Here is a 14568-nt window from a genome sequence, read left to right as displayed (position 1 = left end):
GAATGAGCACATGGTTTTTCCTTTTTTTGATTTTTTTGAATTTTATTTTGCTCATTTAAATTCTGGTCAAACCTAACTTTGACCAAGATTTAAGCAAGTCTAAAACATCAAAATGAAAAACTAAGCCTGGATACTTCTTAGTCAATCCAAAATGAAGTTGTGGTGAGGTTTTTGAAATTTTCATGAAAAAGGTGCTAAAAAGAGGGGTCCAAAGGTAGGGTAAACGGCCTCATTTCTAAGCAAGGTTTTTTTCGACCTTATCTAAATCAGTCAAATAACTTTCCTACACATATATTCAATATGTACAGACTATGTGCGCTGGTTTTTCCATTTTTTGATTTTTTTTAAATTTGTTTTGCTCATTTGAATTCTGGTCAAACTTAACTTTGACCAAGATTTAAACAAGTGTAAAACATCAAAATGAAAAACTAAGCCTGGATCCTTCTTAGTCACTCCAAAATGAAGCTGTGGTGAGTTTTTTGAAATTTTCATGTTCATTTCCCCAAAACACTTCTCTTCACTTCATACAAGAGAGTTTGAGATACTCGAGATATCATACAATACACATGAACTTATCATTTAAATGTATGTAAAGCTTGTTTATCAACTTAAATCGTTAGTATATGACATAAGAAGACTATGTGCGCAGGTTTTTCATTTTTCTGATTTTTATTTAATTTATTATGCTCATTTGAAATCTGGTCAAACATAGCTTTGACTGCTCCAAACCCCTCCCAAACCCCGCTAACCCTAGCGCTGAATAAGGACCGTTCATCTAACCCTAGCGGTGATCAAGGGCCGTCGATCTAACCCTTCTAGAAGGAATCTGCGGGGAGGAGGGGGGCGATCCGCGAGATGCAATCTGATTGGCTGGGAGATTGTTTTTTTAACAAATATCGGGCGCGCTGGATGGACCGTTGGGCCGTCTCGTTGTCTGGGCCTGAGACTGCAGTACATAGCCCGTCTCAGCCTTTCCAGGCCTTGCATGCATGGAGGCGGCTATGTGGGTTTGCGCATGCGCGGGAGGCGGCGACGTGCATGCATGCGAGTGAGGCGAGCGAGGCGTGCTAGGCGAGCTAGGCTAGCGAGGCGAGCTAGGTGGTTCAGGGCATCGGTTCACATGCACTGCCCGGTCAAAGATGCATCGTTTTCGTGCAAAAATTTAAGTGTGCAAAACGTAACGGATACACACACGCGTCCGGATTCACACACGCACCGTTCTCATCCTTTCTCTCTTCCTCTCCCACCCACAGGCCTATAAATGGGGTGCCTCTCTTCCTCTCCCACCCACAAGCCAGATCCGATCCTCTCCAACTTCAAACACCCAAGCGACCGAGCCCTCCCCAAGCGAGACCAAGTGAAGAAGATGCAGTTCAACGGGCCGACCTTCAGCCGTCCGCCTGTGGTACCGGAGCTGCCCTACCCACCGGGCGTGCTCGTGGAGAGGGAGCTCCGTGTGTGGGCTATTTCAAGGTGGAGGGGTTCCGTCGAACTCACCCGCGCCTTCCTCAGAGCCAGCTATGCCCACCTCCCACGGGGCTCGCCGAGGATGTTCACCCTCAACGAGGTTCGTGACCGCGGCGGCATCCTCCTACTGCTCACGGTCACCTTCACCAACCCATTTGACGCGCGCGAGCTCCTCGGCCAAGTCTTTTGGTGCGGCTGCGAGGCCATCTTCTTCACCGTCTACAACATCTACACCAACTACGAGCGCATCTTCCCCGCTCCAGGCCAGATGCACTCCCTTCCCTACGACGAGGAGGAGGAGGTGTGAAGATGAAGATGGTGTTGAAGGGGCGCGCGCGGCCAAGGTGGAAGAAGGAGGTCAAGATGAAGATGTTCAAGCCCGGAGTCAAGCTCGTCATGTTTGGTTTTTTATTTTGTTGCTTTTCTATGTCGTGTCGTGTCGTGTCATGTTTCATCATGTGTCCGTGAACTGTCCGTGAACTTATCTAAGTTGTAATGGTACGGTGTGTTCCATCTTATTATGTGTGTTAAAAAATGTCCGTGCCCAAACTTATCATTTCTTCCCTAAACAAGTCATGAAGTTCGAGAACTTGTGGTTTTCGGAGGGGGTGAGAAGCCCTCTGTTTCATTCAAACAAAAAGTCATGAACTAACATGCAAATTTATTCCCTTTAAATCCTAAACCAAGTGCCACTCTAACCCTAAACCAAGTGCCACTCTGACCAAAATCATGTGGTAGTGCAACATACATTTTCAACCTTCCAACCCTCCAAAATTTAAGTGCAAAACAAAGGAAAACCACTCTCACGCGTGTGCAACATTCACGGTCTCACTATTTTTTTAAAAAAAATTCACAGTCTCACTATGTATACCTTCTTTCCCTACCCATGTCAAAGTCTTGCCATCTGTCCTAGCGGTTACCAGCGTAGCCCTAAACACCACAAACCCACGCGGTCCTGGGTTCGAGTCCCCAGGCGCACCAATTTTTTGTGCATTTTCAACCCTTCATTTTTTAGACATATTATGTTTTTCTCAATGTAATGCCCTTAAAAAATGTTCATTTATTTTGGCACCTGGCGTAAACCTCTACCAGAGCTGAGGCACATTTTTCATGACATTTTGGTCTTTGATTTAAATCACGGTGTATTTGAATTGGATTAATTAACAGCTCCAAAAAAATTCTAACATTAATTGTTTGGCTCCGGAATAATTCAATTAGCTTCCACAAAAAGTTTCAGCATTATGATTTACTGCCTAAATTAAATCAGAATAGAAAACAGAAAAATACGCAAGAAAACCCCTGAATGGGCCTAATTGGATGCAGTTGGCCCATTAGTCTAGCCTGCACTTGGCTCTACGCTCTGAATTTGGCCCAAGAGCAACCTTTATTTGGACAGAAAGGCAGAGCAGAGAGCTGCATTTCATTGATCAAAAGTTTCTGAATTCCTAATTTCTTCTCTTTTTTTCCAACATATTTAAATGTTGGTCACTTCTTCTCTTTTTGTTTCAACATTTAAACAACTTTAACCAACATTTAAACTAGGTGAATTTCTCAACCAATTTCAAGATTACAAATTCCTTCATAATTCATGCCTTTCCATACATTTTCAACATTACAACCAGTGCGATTACCATACCTACAAATGCCCAAAAGTATTTGCAAATGGGTATTGGTAGTGCTTGATCTTCAAGCTTCCTAACCTTCTTCTTCAACATCCTAAGCTCAATAGCTAGCTCTCTGTCAGTGCGTGCTTCGCCATCGATCTCTTCTTCCGGAGCTCGTGGTGTGGCCACTGCCGTTCGTGGCAACATGCGCAACCATTCTTCATGCTCTTCTTGCAGTTCATTCATCAGAGTCTTGGCGAGAGCATCGACCCAAAGAAAGAAGCATGTCACCTGCATGAACACTAAACAGATCAACCCATTGCTCAAACATCCCGACGACGAAAATGGTGCAATTGCCCCGATTCTTACCCCATTCTCGCTGCACACGTAGAATGGACGATTCTGGTTCCTCGGTGTCTGAGAAACCCTTCGATCAATGCCCGCCTGGCACCACGGACAGACGAAGACAGGCATGTCCACACGCGCCCGACTCTGCATCCGCGAGGTGGCGCGGGAGCTTGAGGAAGACATGGAGCTCGGAGCCGAAGGGGATCTCAACGCCGCCGCGCCCTCCACTGCCAGCTTCCCACCGCCGCGCCCTCCATAGCTAGCTTCCCGCCACCGTGCTCTCTCTCTCGCCGTGGTCACCGCCGTGCTCTCTGTCGCCGCGGTCACCACCGCTGTCGCCCGCTTATATAGCACACCCGCCAACGGCTCTCTGCTCAACGGCTCTTTGCTGGGTCCCACACGCCACGCGTGCAACGGTCTGAATAAAATTGACCGTTTCTGCCGCCTGGTCCCACCTGTAAGGGCCGAGTCAAAAGGTTGACCTGACGGAGACGGCAGAGTTCACGGAACGAGTCGGTGCGCACGGACTAGGGGCAAAACTGAGCACAATTCGCATCTGAGGGCAAAACTGAGCACATGGACACCACTGAGGGCAAAAGGATAATTAACCCTTAATCAAATGACAACACATGTGTATGGTTAGGAAACATAACCATCTTTGATTAATGAGCTAGTCAAGTAGAGGCATACTAGTGACTATATGTTTGTCTATGTATTCACACATGTATCATGTTTCTGGTTAATACAATTGTAGCATGAATAATAAACATTTATCATGAAATAAGGAAATAAATAATAACTTTATTATTGCCTCTAGGGCATATTTCCTTCAGATCCTGCCCTTGTTGCTCTGTTGTTCGTGTTGCTCCCTTCCTCTGTAGATGACAATCCTCTGCTGCAGGAGAACACACCCCCGGAGGATGTGTTCGAGAACCTGAGACGCAGTGGCGATGACCTCATTGCAGACCAAGAGCAACAGCATCCAGATCTTTAGCTCCAGAAGGAGATCTTTAGCTCTTGACTGAATGAACCTGGGTTTCCTTTTTTATGCATGTGTGTGGGGTAGCAGGAGAGCAAGTTCTTGGGGTCCATGTGAAATCTGCTCTCAACTTGTCAACAGAGGGGTAAGCCACTGAGTCACACACATTTCAACTTCTGAACCAAGAAAAACCAATCTTGTTTGCTACATATAAAAATAACAATTACAGTTCACGATTTAGTTGTTGACTTGTGTAGTCTCTCATGCTCTGGCATGGCTATTGGGATTCCTCTTTTCCGTGTTTGGATGCCGGATGTTGCACTGTCGTTGTACTTTGGTTTGCTCTTCCTCCCTGTCAAAAGAGAGGGGAGACAGAGGGGGAGATCTTTAGTCTCAAGTTTCTAAGAGATGGTTTTATTTGTGAGTTCTAGCTTGAAAGTTCATTCATTTGCTGCTTGTGGGTGTCATGAATCAACAAGGTTTAACTTCTGTTTCTAGAGATGATTGTGCTAGCTGTAACTAGTTCGTAGGTAGTTTATGCTGTAGTGTGTTTGGCTGGTGCTGTTACTGTAGGTAGTTTGATTTCTTAGGCCTTCTGTATCTAGAAATGGAATGTAAATCTATTGTGTAGTTCATTTCCTGTGGCAATAATGCTTTTTTGTAGACCTGCTTGTTAGAATGATAACGCTTGTTCTTTTAGACAATACAATGCGTATTTGATTCTTAGATGATGAAGGATCTTCTCTTCCATAGAGCATAGCTTTTGTTTTATATCCTGGTTTGGTTGATACGAGGATCGCCTACACTGTTTTATATTCCTCTCTGTTTGATTTGGCATGTGGTTTCCTCATGCACGCAGATGATGATCCTGACCTTATTGCTCCCTCTCCCCTGCAGATGATCATCCTCTCTGCGGCAGGAGAACACACCCATGGAGGAGGTTTGATGGCCTACTCTACACCAGCACCTCCAAATCTTCGGCTCCAGGAGGAGGTTTGATTTTGCTCCTACTTTTGAGTGCTATTACCTGCACTTTCTGTTCCTGCCAATCATGGACGCTTAACTAAATGAATCCGAGGTTTCTTTTTAATGCATGTGTGGATGGCAGGAGAGCATGTTCTTGGGATTCCTCTTTTCTATGTATGGACACACTATTGTTGTACTCTGGTTTGCTCTTCCTCCGTAACAAGAGGGGGCGTGGCAGCGGTATAATGATTGTGCTATTACTGGTTCAGTCTGTGTGATATAATGTTGATGATTAAGTCTTCCCTAGCGCGTCGTTGCTGGATGGACATTGATAGCATTGTTAATCTGTACATGTAGGTTTCAGAGGGCGAAGTTGGTCATCATCAACCTGGGCCTCTACATGAAGAAGGCGGCGGACGTATTCTGGATCTCGTTGGTGCCGAAAGGCTCATTGAGGACGCGAAGCTGCAGTACTGAACCTGGTTTTCCTAGTGTATAGTGCTGGACGTAGGCCTATCTGGGATGGTCTGTAATGTTTCTCGCCTCCTTGGGGAGTTGTTGTTCCTTCCTTGCTGAGATGATTGATGTTTTAGGAGAGTTGTTGTTGCTTTCTATTTGCATGTTGTTGTGGACATGTGGATACATACATGTAATCATCTTGTTGTTCCTTCCTTGCTGAGATGATTGTATGTATGCATTTATAGGTCGGTTAGAATTATTGTCCGCCAATGAAATTTTGCTGAAAGATGCAGCCAAATCAAATGTGCCTACTTCTCTGAGCATCTATATAAAGGAGGACTTGTTTGAGGATCACATGCATAATCTGTTTGTCCTTGTTTTGAGGATCCATGCCTATGTAACCAGATCCATTTGCTTTGATTGTAAAAGCTACCATGTCAGCCACTTGGTTATTCTTGTGAAATAAGAGAAACTTGTTATTCTTGTGAAATAAGAGAAAAGAGACTGCCCATGCCATGAACATCAACCAAGGACGGCTTGAACATAAGAAAGATAAATTACAGACTTTATAAGAATTGATTTTCGACGTTCTCAAAGAAAGCAGAACATAATTGAATTACTTCACTGACTTAGAAAAGTTAGTTTGCCAAAAGGATAAAGAGAGAAAAGAAGTAATCTTATTTGAAGTCAGTCATCATTAAGAAAAATGAGCTCTCTTTCTTGGTAATAGCAAGGATGAGCACCAGCCATCATCATCATCATGCGGCCATGACTTGTGCCACCTCACTGATCCATGGCACGACCTTCATCGTGCGGTCTGGATCGCGCCACCTCACTGATCCATGTGCATCCCTTCCCTATGACCATGGAATACTCCTTCATTCTAGTTCCCAAGTCCAAACCAACCTTATAAAACCATCTCTATCATTATATATACTAGAAGTAGGGACCCAACCGCGTGCGGGGTGCGCGTGCGACTTAGACTTGGGACGCCGGGCGACGGGGAGACGAGACGACAGTAGGCCACTCCGGCGATATTCGGGTCTCTTTGTTAGCTGCTCAAAGGTGGCTGAGTTCATCGTCATCCTTCAGGTGAATCCAACAAGTTCGAGTGAGTGGTGCTCCTGTTCTTCTTCTCTTGGATGGCGTTCTTGCTCTGCTTTTTGGGCATGCTTTGTTTGGTGCTGAGTGACAGCGGTGAGGGCGAGGCTCATGGCGGCCTCATATGCGCCAAGCGACGGCGGCGAGGGTAAGGCTCATGGTGGCCTCCCGTGCGCGCGGCGAGGGTGAGGCACGTTGTAGCCTCCAGTGCGCCAAGCGGCAACGACTAGGGCTCCGCACTGGCACTCTCGGTGTTTGACGCACTCGGAGCAGGGGCTCCCTTACGCATGCTTGGCAAGGAAGATGGTCGTGGGAAGATATAGTTTGCTTACACTCGTGTTCGTTCATTCGTGTTCGTTCATTCTTCCTCCCAATGGTTTTAAAAAATGTCAATGCATTTTTTAACACTTTAATGTGTTTCAATAAAAGATGCCGACAAAAAAGGGCTTGCTGTTGGTGGGTGTTAAAATTTCGAAGGAAAGAAACATACTACTTATAGGTCATGTGCTTTTAGTAAAGCATTCATCTGTTATACAAATATTAATGTAAGTCTGCCAATACTGCAATTAAAAAAATGTTATTGTCACTTTAAAAATAAATTCTAGCCATGTAAATGTATTTAGAAAATATAAACAGTCTGAAAGGACAATAAACAATGAAGAATAATCCGAATCAGGAAAACTTAACTAATGTGATTTCTATCACCACAACAAATAATACCTTATTATCCTAGGTAAACTATATCGGCTTACAGGAAATAAAAAAAACACAGGTTAAATCAGCGTAGCGTCCGCCTTACCCAACCCCTGGCCCGTTATCAGCCCAAAGAGCCCTTGGCCTGCGTAAGTACCTCCCTTGCCCGTACATCCGGTCGCTCTTCTCCTTCCTCTGAAAAACCTATCTCCTCTCGCCTGGATCCACCGCCACCCTGCTTAGTCCGACCGCAGCGACGCCTCCAGTCTTCCATGGTGAGGCAGCCGCGCTCCGGTGGTCGCCGGATCGGAGCCCCCATGTATTCCGCCGCCACGCAACGGGCTCGGGGCCGTAAAGTGCTTCAGCCAGCTCATTTGCCTGCGGCACACGATGGCTCCTCGTGCTCCAGACGCCGAGTCCCTCGACCACAGGTATATTTCCGTCTCTACTTGCTATAACAGGTCCGTCTCTTCTCCGTTTGCTAGATACAGAGAAAAGTTATATGTGATGATAAACATATGTACTGCAGGCTGTAATTAAGTATTTAATTCTAGCTTTTCATTTTGTTTGTGATCTTTATTCTATACTCGCGAGAGCATCCATGCAAATTAGTGCTGTTAGGTAAGCCTTTTATAAATGATTGTTCCATAGTTAGGGTCATACTTAGTAAATCAGAGGCCTTGTGCGAATCAAAATTTATGCCCTGACGTTTGAAATAGCGGATTAAAATGTGCAGTTTGTTCTCACAGATGCACAAGTTCTAGAAAGAACAACAAACTAGCAGTAAGAACTGCCACCACCTTACCAGGACTCTGTAGTTTTAGATCATGCGAGACTGCAAATGAAGCTCCGATGATTCATTGGCAGGTCAGCGACAAAGCAGTGCAAGGGGCGACTCCAATCTCCACAAGGTTCTAAATGATGAACAAGAGCACAAGAGAATTGAGAGGAAAACTCCCCAATATAGAGAAGATTGGAGTCCATGACCACACCAGTTTGCTGCCACTAATGCCTTTCTTTTGGGAAAATCGTGATGCATTATTCCCGAGAAGAATTGGAAAAGAATCAATATGGGGAGGAAATGATGGGTCAATTAGTTAATCTGGCGCTTGTGAAATTGATTTTTTTTTGGAACAGTAGCAATGCATTGAGAGAGGGAACTGGCAGTAGTAGGATGCCTTGGGGTGCGATATTTCATAATTCTTCACTTAATGCTCCGTTTAACACCTTTATTACCTGCAGCCGGAGGCCCTTCAATTTTTGGGGCCCTGTTCAATTGCTTCAGTTGCACGTGCTGACATATGGCCCTGTCCATAGTAGCTACCCCTCTTTCTATATCGAAGTGATTATCTGAATACACTGTATGCGTGTTGCTTGTACCTTCTCATATGATTTTAAGATATAATGGATTAGTATTTATGCCTTACAAGCTCTCGATGCTAGATGCTTCTTAAAATGTGAAAATATGTATGACCATGGTCGTTTGGCACATACTGCTAAGTGCATACAAGAAAAACTGAATGTTTTTTTCATATCGCCATTCCAGCATCGACACAAACGCACAAATCAATTCAACCTGATGTTGCTTATCTACACGGACTCACAGTCAAACAAGAAAGCTATGCACTGGCCATTGATGTTGAGGCTGCCTACACGATGCAGAACCATGTCATCTACAACAAACATGGTAACCATATTACTGATATTTCATCATAATCAAGTTTTATTACTCCATGATCATCTCTTTCCAACTAACTTGTATAGGCCACTGCCTCTACAAAAAGCACAGACAACTACTTGACTACATTGACCGGCCCCTAACAGCGGATTGGGTCCCAGATTTGAAAGAGAAAGAAATCCATCTAAAGCCGGGACGCTACATTGTTCGTGGTAACGACTACATAACACTTCTTGGATTTTAGAATCGCGTAGTTGAACATCCACTACAGATATGTGTGGAGATAGAATGAGAGATATTAATCTGCTTTAAAAAAATAAACATGAGAACTTATTCTGCTTTATAGACTCATGCCTATATTGAGCACACTATGCCTTTGTCATATCACAATTTAATATTTCTCCACTGTATTGATATCTTATATAGATGCATGTGCTAAATATGGATTACTACTGACTTTGCATTACCTACTCGACCTAATTGTTGGGATTGTTGTGTAGGTGATCGTAACATCCACTACTTTGATGAGTTTAGCACCTACTGCCTTTATAGAAATAAAGTGAAATTAAACAATGACAATCTCAAGAATCTGCGCAAGCTAATTAAAGGCAGTAAAACACTTAACTGCTATTATGTGTGTCACATGACAAAGACTTTTGCAACCCCTGGAAAAAGAATGGTGGGCATCGAATTTTTTTTTAGTTTATTTGGATCCATCTATGCTTTCCAGGGGTTGCAGCATAGGATGGATCCAAATAAACTAAAGAAATTTTTGATGCCCACTATTCTTTTTCGAGGAAGCATAGGATGGATCCAAATAAACTAAAGAAATTTTTTATGCCCACCATTTAATTTTCCAGGGGTTGCAAAAGTCTTTGTCATGTGGCACACATAATAGCAGTTAGGTGTTTTACTGCCTTTAATTAGCTTGCGCAGATTCTTGAGATTTTCATTGTTTAATTTCACTTTATTTCCATAAAGGCAGTAGGTGCTAAGCTCATCAAAGTAGTGGATGTTGCGATCACCTACACAATAATCCCAACAATTAGGTCGAGTAGATAATGCAAAGTCAGTAGTAATCCATGTTTAACACATGCATCTATATAAGATATCAATACAGTGGAGAAATATTAAATTGTGATATGACAGAGGCATAGTGTGCTCAATATAGGCATGAGACTATAAAGCAGAATAAGTTCCTATGTTTATTTTTGTTTTTTCTGAAAGCAGATTAATCTCTCTTTCTATCTCCACACATATCTATAGTGGATGTTCAACAACGCGATTCTAAAATCCAAGAAGTGTTATGTAGTCCTTACCATGAACAATGTAGCGTCCCGGCTTTAGATGGATTTCTTTCTCTTTGAAATCTGGGACCCAATCCGCTGTTAGGTGACGGTCAATGTAGTCAAGTAGTTGCCTGTGCTTTTTGCAGAGACACTGGCATGTACAAGTTAGTTGGAAAGAGATGATCATGGAATAATAAAAATTGGTTATGATGAAATATTAATAATATGGTTACCATGTTTGTTGTAGATGACACGGTCCTGCATCGTGTAGGTAGCCTCAACATCAGTGGCCAGAGAATAGCTTTCTTGTTTGACCGTGAGTCCCTGTAGATAAGAAACAACAGGTTGAATTGATTTGAGCGTTTATGTCGATGCTGGAATGGCCAGACGAAAAAAACATTCAGTTTTTCTTGTATGCACTTAGCAGTATGTGCCAAACGACCATGGTCATATATATTTTCACATTTTAAGAAACAACTAGCATCGAGAACTTTTATGTAATACTGATTCCTTATTCCCACATCTTTGCCCTCATGCTGCAAGCTCTCAAGTTGCCCCCTGCGACTTACCATCACAAGACATATCCGGGCAATGAGTCTCGTGTGACGGTTACTTTCAATTCATCGTTGCACTTGATCGATGGTTTGCTTGTTCCAACCTCGATATCTGGTGTGATCTCAAAGAACTGTGATGAAGCAGAAGACAGTGCTGCTATGGCAGCCATTAGGTTTATGGAGGATGTATGTGGCAAGGAAATCAGGGATTATCACTACATCCATGTTAAAAGGCTGGAAAATAAGGTGACACACCTGGTAAGGTTGCTGGTTGCAGCAAACAAGACGATAAAGAAGGCACACAGAGGATGGTACTATGCCGTCAGATACATGAGCTCGTATTCTAACCAGATACATAATACGATAGCTGCTCGACGCCTAAGAGGGCAGGACAGCACCAAAAGGGCTATGAAAACGGCACTCGTAAGCATGGGAAAGTTGGCAAAAAAGGCTACGTTATATTCGCATGAAATCGAAGCAGCGCCTAGAGACCACGGATACTATCTGGTGAGCTTTGATCAGCGCATCATACCCAGCATGTTTACTGATCATTGCCTTTGCCCTTTTGATGTTCTTTTGAACAGAAAATACATATCCTATGGATTCCTGTTGTTATCGTCAAGTGTACTTTCTGTTGTTATCGTGAAGTGTGCTTTCTATGATTGTATACTGTTTGGTGATTTCCCGTTTTGTGCACGTGAACGATCTTTGTTTCCAACTGGTTCTTCGGTGATTCTTCCTGTTATATATGAATCTCCTTTAGTTTTTTATATGACTTCATTTCATTCTGTTTTAGCTTTAGCTTACTTAGAGTTATTGATTTTACAGTCAGCTCCTGGCATCGATAAATCATGCTTTGTTTAGCTTACAACAACTTGACATTAACCCTCTTGGCTCACATACACAAAGTGTAACATTTGTCTATACTTTGTGATGCAATAGCTTCATGGGTGGGTGTTTTGAGGTTTCTCAGGTTGCAACGTTAAGCGAGTACCAATATTTTTAGTTACATTCTGTCTGACATCTATTTATAGCTCCAGTTCATTCAGACGTTGTTAGTCCCATTTAGATACATGGTGGTAATATCATGCTTTCATTTCCCTTTTTATCATCCGAATAGCAATTGAGTTACTAATAACTTAACATTACACGTTTGACCAAAACATTCGGACAGGCACCTCGCGCCAAGGTATGGTGCCGATCTAGTAAGTAAATATACTAGCAAATAAGAGCTACTCTTCGGCCTTCAATTCTTCGTCAGCCATTCAGAAGACTTCATTGTTTTCTCAACACTTTTAGGGTTTATAATCTTTCGGTTAAACGAAATCCCCAGAGACTTTCATATATGTACACCTAGTAAACACGTTACTCCCTCCACCATTTTGCCATTAATCATCAAAATCCACCGAGGCGCTACATGCACCTACACCGGACATTCTGTGTACCAGAAAAATATATTTCCAGACATACGCCACGCCACTGTGTGTGCTTATATGGATGTCCTTCTCCTTCTCTTGCCACATAGTTAGTCTTGTTTTTTCTCAGAATTTGGTTTTAGCTCCCAGGCTCCAGGCTTCAATACATAGAATTTAACAAAATGTAAGACAACCACCAATGGCGAGCAAGTCCAACTTCTTCAAATCATTTGACCTATGCATGAGAACATAACACATGGCAAAGATATACATACGTGAAGGCACATGAGCAATAAACCAAATTCAGAGTTGAACCTGCGAAATATCTGCATTTTTTGCCTAATTTATTGTTGAGTTTACCATCAGTTTGACTTCAATATATTGCCAGAGAAATCGCTGGTAAATTGATTAAGGAGCACCAGAAGAGGGGACATGAATCAGGTAGTGGTTGCCCCCATACATGCCAAGAAACTACGAGGATGTAGCAAGTCTCATTGACTCAAAGCGTCCTCATGCAGCTGCAAGGATTCCTCCCTCCCTCCCTCCCTCCTCAAACCTACAGACTTTCGCCCCACTTTAATCTCTCTAAGAACAGTATAAACCCGGAAAAAAGTGGACAGTAAGTTCTATTTTTCTCTTTTCAAAATCTTGGGCACATGCAGTCATGTTACCGGAAGTTCCTTTGTAGATCGCCATTGAGCATCGCTCATCCAACAGGCCAAATGAAACAAGAATCCACGTCCACATTCGAAGAGGACACTGACGGGAAACAAATGAATGAATCAATCAATCACATACTTGAGTTGGGGTGTGGGAAAAGAAGACCAATAAGTCATTGTTGTTGTTGGGGTAGCCCATGAAGCTAAAGCACTTTGTCTCGGCGCAGCCATGTCCATCGCAAACGCAGGCGAGAGGATCGTCACGTCGTTGCCCGGGACCTATAGGATTTAGCTGTCAAACAACAGAATGTTCAAGGCGATACGAATGTGAGACAGATGATGGCGGGCATTATATATAAGGAAACGAATGAAGATTAAGAGGCAAGTAACGCATCTGCACTTACCACCTACGATTACGGGAGGAAGACCGTCAAGCTTCATCCCATTAGGCCCAAGTAATATCGGACGTCCAAAAATGTCACTGGAGCAGCGGCCCGGCACAGCTAGCGCTTCTTAATAGTAACGTACGCATGATTCAGAGCTAATCTGACGGCTAAAAATCCAAAATAACGATCGAATGGCCGAGAACACTGATGACCTGAGAGGGCTGAAAAAGTGCTCAGTTATAATGTATTTATTAAATGACGATGGAGATCTCTTGCCGGGCGCGCGCTCCCAGTACAACATTAGCCACTCAGCCCGCAGATGGGATATAAAAACAAATCACTCCTCACCGTGGCAACCGCCTGCGTCGCCACGTCCGTGGCAGGTGTTTGCTTGGCAGCCGAACACGTCTGCGAGGGCGTTATTGTTCAAACTTAGCCACCAGCGCATCCCTTGGTATTAGTAGAGTATACTGGTATAGTACTGCTCGTGTCCCTCGTGATTGCCCGGCATCAATGGCCTCCACATGGTTCACTTCATGGCACACGCAATAAACAGCAGTCCTCTCGCGAAGATGCCTGGCTCAAATCAAATCAAATGCAATAGACATCTCGCTCGTGTGTATATAAAGGTCGGCGCTGGCCTTCAAGTTCTCCCATCCATTGCCATCCATCTCTACTCTCTAGTGTGAGCAGCAATGGGGTTCATTCACAAGGGTGGGGTTTGGTGGTTCCTCCTGCTCGCCGGGGTGCTGCTGGCTGCGGCGGCGGCAGCAGGCGCGGAGCAGGACGATGGGGCGGTAGCCACTGCTGTCCCGGAGGTGGAGGAGGCGGATGAGGCCCGTCTGCGCGTCGATGATCCGGAGGAGAACGACTCGTGCGACCTCAAGTGCCAACACCACCAAGTTCCGGCGAGGAAAAAGCAGTGCGTCGACGAGTGCCACAGCCGGGAGCATCACCACCCCAGCAGAGC

At 44.0% G+C, this 14568-nt stretch overlaps 1 protein-coding gene across 1 annotated transcript in view; it reads left to right on the top strand.

The window, feature by feature from the left end:
- Positions 1–14115: 14115 nt before the first annotated feature.
- LOC123089916 (antimicrobial peptides-like) overlaps positions 14116–14568 on the top strand; it is a 3171-nt gene continuing 2718 nt past the window's right edge. Inside the window, exon 1 of the mRNA XM_044511458.1 lies at positions 14116–14566. Within this exon, the coding sequence (XP_044367393.1) occupies positions 14294–14566 (273 nt within the window). The 5' untranslated portion in view covers positions 14116–14293. The remainder of the gene's footprint in view (positions 14567–14568) is intronic.

Source organism: Triticum aestivum, chromosome 4B, assembly GCF_018294505.1.
Source record: "Triticum aestivum cultivar Chinese Spring chromosome 4B, IWGSC CS RefSeq v2.1, whole genome shotgun sequence".
NCBI classification, from domain to species: domain Eukaryota; kingdom Viridiplantae; phylum Streptophyta; class Magnoliopsida; order Poales; family Poaceae; genus Triticum; species Triticum aestivum.
The sequence above is the reverse complement of the archived record's forward strand: the minus strand, read 5'-3'. Positions and strand labels throughout refer to the sequence as shown.